General features: G+C 42.4%; 1 protein-coding gene across 1 annotated transcript; it reads left to right on the top strand.

The window, feature by feature from the left end:
• Window positions 1–3,885: 3,885 nt before the first annotated feature.
• On the top strand, window positions 3,886–5,950 carry LOC120653270 (zinc finger BED domain-containing protein RICESLEEPER 2-like). Its single transcript, XM_039931044.1, has 3 exons — window positions 3,886–4,624; window positions 4,715–5,142; window positions 5,822–5,950. The coding sequence occupies exons 1-3, from the start codon at window positions 3,886–3,888 to the stop codon at window positions 5,948–5,950; spliced, it is 1,296 nt and encodes a 431-aa protein (XP_039786978.1).
• Window positions 5,951–10,090: the final 4,140 nt, after the last annotated feature.

The raw sequence follows: 10,090 nt of genomic DNA, 5'->3' as shown, positions 1-10,090 counted from the left end.
TGCCCGGCTACTTGCCGGACCCGGGGCAGCAGAATCTTGCTTCGGAGCTGACATGGAAATTGGAACGTCGAGGTTGGATGGATATGCTGGTGTCGTGGAATCTCGACTGCCTGGGCTAGGAATTTGTACTTGCAACTTGGAGATTTGGAACTAGACCTCGGACCAATTATCTTGGGATGGCGGATGCCATGGTGATTGGCCATGGGAGCGAAGTTTCGGCCAAAAAATAAAAGACAAGAAAAGGAATAGAGTGCATCCAGCCTGAACGAGAAGCTTCTTCGTTTAGTTTTGAACTTAGGACAAGTACAACGATGAGACGACCTGGTAAACACGGCTAGTTTTTTTTTTGCGATAAAGTCTCTTGCGGGAAGCAATTAGTGAAGAGAGAGAACGGTGTTGTCGTCTCATTCGACGCCGGCTCCCTCACGTGCTCCGAGGAGAATCAACTATGTCTGCTACTGCTGTACGCAGGGCCGGCTCTAAAATTTCAAGGGCCCTAGGGCGAAGGAGCACTATGAGCCCTTTTGGCAAAATATTTTTTCCATTTTATAATGGGATAGACGATACGATTGATTAATAATATGTACTTAATTATTTTTTGAAAAAAAACAGTGTTGATCTCTCAAACTAAAAGAGCAGCAATATGAAATTAGTACAATTACCTCAAATAAGAACTAAACTCGGACAACTCCATTGACAAAATGTTTCAGTGCTTAAAGCATTTCTTTGAGTGTATCTTGCGAATCAATAAACTTATGCTCTCATGTTTAACACCTAGTAAATCATAAAAGGAAAATACTAGAATTTTATAATACTAACAAATAATGAAATTAGCAATCCCACAACTCACTATCGTGACTTGGGATGCCTGGTGCGGTGGTGCCCGAGGCGCCGAACGGTTGGTAGCATCAGCTGGGGAGTGCGTACGAGAAGCGAATGACTGTATGAGCGAAGATGTGTTGATTCTTTTCTACGAGGCAGTGAGGGCCGATCGAGGTCGACTAAGTAGCAGGCACCAGAGACGAGTTACGGACTTGTTGTGGCTAGCTCGCTCGATCGAGTGTTCGACGGACACACCGCCGCCGCTGCGTTCTTCAGTTTCCTAGCATTACGGATTTGCTGTGGGCCACCAAGATCAACACATACGAAGAGGCACATAAAAAATTGTGGGCCCCTTTCCAGCGTGGGCCCTAGGCGGTCGCCCCTCCCGCCTAGGGGTCAGAGCCGGGCCTGGCTGTACGACTCGCTGCGGCTCGTCGATGGAGTGGAGGATCCACTACGCGTGGAGGAATCATTTTGACGCTGCTGTGAGGCACAATAAATAGAGGATAGCACTGCTGTGGAGGTGCAAGAAGCACTGAGAGAAAGGCTATTAATATAGCTAACAAGCCGGCTGTAAATCTTTGCAGCCTTCTCTCAGCCCAACTATATAATAGTTAGTTTTTCACAATTAATATATGGCTCATTTGTCTCTCTCACAGATTTTTTTGGTTCTTGTGCCCAAATCAGCTGTAAGTTTACAGCCCACTTCTCCTCTCTTCTATCCTCCACCTCATTATTTAGCCAGCTTATAGCCAGCTATAATACTTGCTTTGATGATGGTGCTGCTGTGGCTGCACATGCTAATGATGGTGCTGCTATCTCAAGGTCGCTGGGTCAAGGAGAGCCAGGTGATGAAGAGGTGCTGGTGCTCTGGGGGATGAGCCAAGTGATGCAGGAACTGTGTATATGTTGATGATGGTGACTTTATTATTATATCATATCTTGTATTTTTAAAATTATTGTATATGAATATATATACATATTTATTTTAAGAATCATACGAATTGTTTGAATGTATAGCGTGTTATTTTATATATGTAACAAAATAGGTACAAAGATCAATTATGTATTAAATCACCATGAGTTTGTGTGTCAAATAATGAATTAATCACCCTGCAGACAACTAAACAGATAATTTATTATATAAGCTATCTATTCAACTATCCATTGTACTTGCCCTTAAAATGCTGCACGTCCTTATTTTTACTACATGGACCTGAGATTAGACGAGTAGAGAACAGAGCAGGCCGGTGGGTGACTCGTGGGCCATGATTTGTGGGCCGAAGCTGGCCTGGTGGGAGGAGGATTTCATTTGTGGGTTGGATCGTCTATTTGTAGGGATGCAAGCGGCGCAGGTCACGCCGCCAGCCCGCTGGGCCAACCTGCGCCGCTGGCTCCCACAAACCCACATATCAGCCCACATAACGTAAGAGGGCCAAAGCGGGTAAACCCAATTAGCCCACAAGGCACACATATGCGCCCACATCTTCTCCCCTCGAGTCTGCTCCGCCTCGCGATGTCTCGTAGTTGCGCCACCGCCTCCATGAAGAGACCTAGCTCCGCCCCGCCCCCTGCCCCGCCAGGGCTGCCCCTTGCCCCGCCGGGGCTGCCTCCTGACCCTCCCTCCGTTGCAGCACCTCGTTCTGCATCAAAAAGGACTGGTTCCAGTGGTTCATCGCCCGCACCGGTGCGTGTCCTCGTGCCCGCGCTCGCGACGAGGACATCGCCACCACCATCGCCGGCCGGTTGTCCCCCCCCCCCCCCCCGCTGAGATCTGGGCTCATGGAGAGGAGTTCATCTTCAGTAAAAGCTACGGTCGACATGGCAACTGCGCATCGGGAGGCAATTAGGGAAGGAGAAAAGAGAAAGCAAGCACAGGTTTGATTTCTTGCCAAAAATCCCCCATCGATTTGATTTGCTGCCATCGAGGTGGAGAGGCAATTAGCTATATATCGATTTGTGTTTAGGGAAGGGGAGAGGAGGAGGTAGGTGCCGGGAAAGGGCTTATGGACAAGAGCTCAACTGCTGCCACCGCAACTGCACATCTGGACGCAATTAGGAAAAGGGAGAAGAAAAAGCAAGCACATGTAAGGATTCTTGTCAAGAATTCCCCATGGATTTTGTTTGTTGTTGGTACATGTGTTACCTGCTAGTACTAATGCCTAAAGAAATAAATATTATCTATGCGGGCTAACGAGGGAGAAGGGATTTCATCATCAGTGAAGCATAAGGTCCCCAGACCAAGGGCAGCACCTGCAAAGCGGTTCAAGTCACCACTAGCATCGAAGTCAACTGGAGTCAGGATGATGCTATCCCAGAGGGTCATTTCCCCGTCTACAACATTGGCTAGGTCTTCACAAGAATCATCAATATCTCCTTTTATCAAAAAAAGAAGTATGCTTGGTCATGGTAAGTTCAAACCATTCAGGGCTATGAACTGATAGTTACTGCATTATATTTAATTACCTGCTATCATGTAAATGCCTTGGATTTATACTCCAATTAGTGATTTTAAATTGTTCTGTACTATAGTCTTGTCTGAAAATATATTTTCCATGCCAACCACTAGGATCTTCACATAGGAATAAACGACGCAGACTTACTTCACATATATGGAAAGAATTTGATCCAATATATGATAATGGGATTCTAGTAGAGGCTCAATGTATGCATTGCAATCAATTATTCAAAACAACCAGAGACATTGGTACAAGTGCTTGTGGCAGACACTTGAAGACTTTCAAGGGAAAAGCTAGATTGGATGAAATGGTCTCCCAAATGAGTTCTGGTATGTCCAAGGCTGATGTGTCTTTGAAAGATTGGAGGTTTAATCAAGAAGTAGCCTACCTAGAGCTAGTTAAATTTATTGCCATGCATGAATTACCATTTAGCCTAGTTGAATATCCAAAATTCAGATCATTTGTGGATACCATAAACCCATGGTTCAAGCATGTGTCTAGAACCACCATAAGGTCTTATTGCATTGACTCCTATGAGGAAGCAAGAGCAAACTTAAGACAGTTGCTGAACAAGTCGAAATCTAGAATTTCCCTCACTGCAGACATGTGGACCTCAAACCAGACTCTAGGCTACTTGTGTGTGACTGCTCACTATATTGATGATGAGTGGGAACTTTATAAACGGATCATAAAGTTCACTCTTGTTGAGTCACCCCATGATGGTAGAACTATGTTCAATGCTTTGTTGAGAACACTTCAGGATTGGAACATTGAAAGCAATGTATTTGCAATTACATTGGACAATGCATTTGTAAATGATAACTTTTCAAAAACTTTGCAAGAGAACCTTGTTGATAAGGGTCAATTACCTCACAAAGGAAAATTGTTTCATTGTCGTTGTGCTACACATGTCTTAAATCTGATTGTTCAAGAGGGTTTCAAGTCAATCAGTAGTGCTACCAAGAACATTAGAGACAGTGTAAAGTATGTTAAGAGCTCACAAGCTCGGAAGCAAAGGTTTGAAGAAATCGTAGAGCAAGTTGGTATTTCTCCTGGGAAACGACCTCCTCTTGATGTTGTAACTCAATGGAATTCAACATTCCTAATGCTCGAGACAGCTCTGAAGTACAGGAAGGTATATGAAGCTTTAAAGCAGGGGGACCCACAATACTTACATGAGCCTTCAACCAAGGACTGGAAGGTGGCAAAGAAGCTGTGTAACATGTTACAACCTTTCTATGAAGCAACCAAGATAGTCTCGGGATCAAAATATCCTACTTCAAGTCGTTACTTTCATATGTTGTGGGAAGTGAAGAGAGAGCTGGACAAACAGTCTTCAATTGGTAACCTTGTGATTACAACTATGGTGCATGGGATGAGAGAAAAAATGAACACATATTGGGATCTGTCCTATTTGAAAATCTGCATTCCAGTTATTCTCGATCCTCGATTTAAGATGCGCTTTCTTGAGTTCCGCTTGAACCAATGGTTTGAGGAAGAAGCATTTAGATATAGTTCTAAAGTGGAGAAGACATTTCGAAAGCTATTTGCTGAATATTCCATAGAAATCAGTGACCCATTTCTTGAGAAGGCCCATATGATTGATGAGAAAGTTGATGAGAACAATCCATGGGCAGATTGGGGGCAGCATCAAAGTGCACAGCAAATGAGTAAAACAAATGAGTTAGACAAGTACTTAGAAGAAGAAACAATGTCAGTAGGAGTTGAGCTTGATATCTTGCAGTATTGGAAGATGCACTCAGGCACTTATCCAACACTTGCACGAATGGCACGCGATATTCTAGCAATGCCTGCATCAACAGTGGCCTCAAAATCTGCATTTTCTTCTGCAGAAAGAACTGTGAGTGACTACAGAAGTAGGTCGAAAAGTGAAACAATAGAAGCTCTTATTTGCTTTCAAGACTGGTTGAGATCAGAAGATAGTACACATGATCATATAGCCGGAAACATAGCTGGAGATGAGCTTGATTGCATCTAATTCATATTGCTGTAAGTATTACTAACTGAGATTCTTGCAGTTCTATTCTTTAAAAGTTCTTTGCATATGGGCCAATATTCTGATTGCTTTTGATTTAGTTTTTTTGGAAACTTGGACAGCTAATTTTGTCATTGTTTGGCTGATAGAGTGCAAATATTCTGATTGCTTTTGATTTAGTTTTTTGGAAACTTGGACAGCTAATTTAGTGGTTCTTTCGGTATATAAGGAAATTTGCCAAGGGATCCAGCTAATTACTATTTCTGCAACATTTTTGGGATAAAAGGAACTCCTTTTTTGTGCAAATATTTGGTGCAGCCAAATATGTTGGGCTAAAAGACCTGAAATATGTGAGCATTAATGATATCATGTGCATAAATATGTGACCTGAAATATGTTTAGGATGCTAACTTTTATGTTTAATGAAACCCAGCAAACTATTGCATATTCAGGAATCTGGATCCTGATCACTGTTGCATATTTAGGAATCAGGATCCTTTAATTCACTAATGACTAATGATGTGTTCTTTTTTTTAGAATGCAGGTAGATGTTTCTGGGTTGCCTGATCCCACTATTACATCACAGAAAGGCTTTTTGCTGTGGAATTGCCTGCTCCAATGCCATTCTAGTGACAAGATTGATGGTAGCATTGAATTGCCTGCTCTGTTTTAACCTGGCTACAATTTTCTGTTGCTTTTGACATTTTAGTAGTTTGTTAGACTGGAATCGAAGCTGCAGCAGCAGGATTGCTAAGCCATGTAGAGAAGTGATGGACTAGTGTGGTTCTGTAATGTATAATCCATTTTAATATTTTCAGACACCGATGTCATCATCCCATCCTGGAGTATATTTGGATTTTGATGTATGGTGTTGAAAAATCTGGAGAATATAGTTGTTATAAGCTTCTTATACATGTATGGTGTTGCAAAATCTGGATCATAGGCTTGTCATACTTAGAGCTTAAGCTTTCTAGCATGGGCGCCTGAGCGGTATTTTCTGCTAGCCTGCTAGCCTGGGTGGTCACGTCAGCAATTGGCGGCGCTATGCGGGCCACCGCAATGCCCGCAAAAACTTGTGGCCTGATGTGGGCTGCCGCAATTGCCCGCATGATAGCTTGCGGCGCATGCGGACGTGGGGAGGGCAGCCCACACCCGCCCCGCTTGCATCGTGATCTATTTGGGCTAAATTTGAGCTCACGAATGGAAATTGTGACTCAATATAGTATGTATATATGTATTACTTGATGTATATACTTATTCTCTTGCAAAAAGATTGGGTATTCCTAGGAATACCTAGAAATCCAGCTGGCTCCGCTCCTGCTACCGAGCCAGCGTCGAAATGTACTTATGGCGAGCGTGGAGAGCATTGGCTAGCGAGCAGCCGAGGATCCAAAGGAGCGTTGGGTGACAGCGCGCTATTCGCTGTGTTTGTTTAGCTGTGGCTGATGGCTGGTGCTGATTTGTTATGAGATAACAGTACTGCTGATTGGCTGGTAGCTGGTGGCTGGTGCTGATTTTGTATGAGAGAACAGTACTGCTGGTTGGTTGGCTGACAAGCCAAGCGAACACAGCGATTGTGAGCCACTAGTGGCAGCGGCAGGTGCGGTGGCTGCCGTACTGCCAGATGGTTGATCTGCCATTGCTTGTCGATAGCCCTATACTCCTCCATTCAAGAAGTATAATTCTCAATTCACGAGGAGTCGAACAATTTCAGACTTAACACAATTTATATAAAATATTATTAAAATTTATGTTACAAAATAAGTATTATTATATTAATTATATAATATATTTTATACTAAATTTATTTGGTGATATAAATGCTAGTATTTTTTTTGATAACTTAAAATTATTTAACTTCTCGGAAGGTGAGAGTTGCAAATTACATAGGGCGACACTTCTCCATTTCAAATTACAGATCATTTTAATTTTTCTAGATATATAAATATACGTTATATCTAGATACATAAATTTTACTATACATTTAAAAAAACTTAAAATGATCTATAGTTTGGAACAAAGGGAGTATATAGAACCGTAACATGGAAGGGAAAGGAACGAGATATCGAGGGAGAAAATATTTTCTTTCCTATCGAAATTTATATGGAGCCACATCGTAGGGTGCAAGGATTATTAGATACTGGGTGCCTAGTGCTTACAGAGAGCACTCGAATGTTTATAAACATCCTCGGCGAAAGCTAAATGCCTAAATCATCCCGAGAAGATCGGTAGCTAGCTAGACGAGTTAACCTCAAGATCTACCACCAGTGCCTCGTAAAATTTCATAGAGGTAAGGTGTTGCACTAGCAGTAGCGAGTGTGCCGTGTGCAGATGCTTGTGCACGTCATGTGTGATGTGTTAAATAAGACTCTTATCTGAGCATCATGTTCTGACTAGTATTTTGCCCACGATATACTGTATGCAACAAAGGTTTCTAGAAGGATGCCTTTGTTTTAGGTTTATCCTTTTGGACCTTTTCCATCTATGCTCGCTACCCAAATATTGTCCCCCAAACAGGAAAATGCATGCAGTTCCAAAAGAAAAACAACAGGAGAATCTGCAGATACGACGAAGAAAGGTCACTGATAATTCCCGTACCACAGTTGTGCCAGCTTCTAGAAGGATGGCGACAAAGGTTGCTGGCATCAGTGGACGGTGGTCCTGACTCCTGTAGACCTCCTGCCCATGAGAAACGGCCCCGATCGACGTCTCCAACCTAAACACTTCGAGGAATGCACAGTGCATCCTAAAAAAACTTGACCAACGGGGGTGGGGGTTAGACCACCCCCACGGCATTGTATTTTTTTTTGAGCATCCCCACGGTATTGTATTAAGAAGGAGGCCTTCTCACACAGGCCAAAAAAATCTCCGAACCCCTGCCCCCACCCTTACACAGGGACCCGTTGCCTTGTGAGTTAGGCCGGTCCATCACTGTGCTTTGGAAATGGGGGCATGCGAGGGGATTTTTTTGGTGCCAGCCAGGGTCGAACCCCCGAGCTAGTGCTGCCCGCCAGGGCCTTACACCAGCCGGGCTAAGCTGAGCCAGTGCATCCTTGCTTAGTTGGTACTTCTTCCGTCTCAAAATAATTGCAATTATAGAGTTTAAAATTTATTCCAAAAAAATACTACATTTGACCTACCTACCTACCACAAAAATAAGGCAATTTTTGGAACAGTCTTACAAAAAACAACTAACACCCCATCCACTCATCACAAAAGATAGATGTATTTTTGTAATTTTATATACTAGGGAAGATGTACGTGCCACATGCACGTATTTAATTTTTCTTCCATCAAGCAATGATGTTATTTACTACCTCCGTCCCAAAATATAAGTATTTGTTGACTTCTGTTGATCATATTTGACCATTCGTGTTATTCATAAAATTTGAGAAAAATTAAAAATAATTAAGATATACTTGAAATATATGTGGTGATAAAACATGTCATAACAGAATAAATAATATTTTCTCAAATTTTTTGAATAAGACGAATGGTCAAACATGATCAGCAGAAGTCAAGAAATACTTATATTTTGGGACGGAGGGAGTATTTTCTTTCTAAAAATAATACACATCTTTATTTTCCTTCTATAAAATAATGATGTCAATTAATATCATTCCAAAACCATCAAGCAACGATGTCATTTATTTTTCTTCTTACTAATACACGTCTTTCTTTTCCTTCCATAAATAGTGATGGCAATTATTGTCCTTCTAAAAGAAAAAATGACGTGAATTATGGGGCCAATGTATGTGCAAAGGAAAATATGTGTATACTAAATGAAAGTAATACGTGAGTACAAGAGGTGGGTAAAAGAAATTGCTGGTGTAAAAAGTAATAGGATTTTGGTGGGAAATATGGACGAAACCAATCTCCCCTCCCTTTCGTCAAGTTTTTTGGCATGACAAGTGAGGCCTCCGTGAGGGGTGGTGGAACTAATCTTGGTGAGAAATATTTTCAATTGTTTCAACTTTTATAGTATAGATATTGTTGGTTCACGTGCTCGGTTCTAGAATTATATTTATTTTGCGATGAAGGAAGTTTTATTGGTCGCAATCCTGGAATGCCGGGAATTTCGACATGTTACGATCCGTCACTTCTCCGTTTGATGAAAGCTGAAATTGGAATGGCAGCAGTGGAAGAAAAAGGGAAACAGATCGATTCAGATTTCAGTAGCCAGTACTCTCTTGTCTCTTCTGAATGAAAAACGAAAATTCTGCATCTGGCAGGAAACAACCAAACCACTCGATGTGTGCATGCAGGTCTCCACTGCCATCTCGTGAATCTTGCGCGGGCGCTGCGTGGCACGAGCACCGCAACAAAGCGGCAAGCCGTCGGCCACAGCAATCATGCGGGTTGCAGGACAGGGCTAGAAACAGTGCGTCTGCTGCTTGGTCATCATGCAAGTCTCCGGTCCATCCGATGCTAGGTCTTCTAGAAGGACGTCTTTGTTGTTGTTTTCTCCTCCTCCATCTCTGTTCTTCACCATCGAGCTCTATTTTTGTCCCGAAACGCACAGCATTGATACGACGAGGCGATATCGATGGTGCCAAGATTGCTGGCAGCGACGGCACGGCACATCGTCGACGTCTCCAATTGAAATGCAGGCCATTTTCAGCACCTTCAAATTTTCTTCAATAAATTTTATTGAAATCAAGTGGCGTTACATCGAGACGAATAACTGCAAATGAGCTTACAAAAGTTTTGGGAAAAAATTGCCGAGTTTCAGCTAAAACAGAGCCGCGGCGAGGTTCGTGAGAATAGCTATCCTTCTAGCAAAATTTAAATTTAGACTTTTTCCAACCCTATA

This window comes from Panicum virgatum, chromosome 1N, assembly GCF_016808335.1.
Source record: "Panicum virgatum strain AP13 chromosome 1N, P.virgatum_v5, whole genome shotgun sequence".
Taxonomy (NCBI): Eukaryota; Viridiplantae; Streptophyta; class Magnoliopsida; order Poales; family Poaceae; genus Panicum; species Panicum virgatum.
The sequence above is the reverse complement of the archived record's forward strand: the minus strand, read 5'-3'. Positions and strand labels throughout refer to the sequence as shown.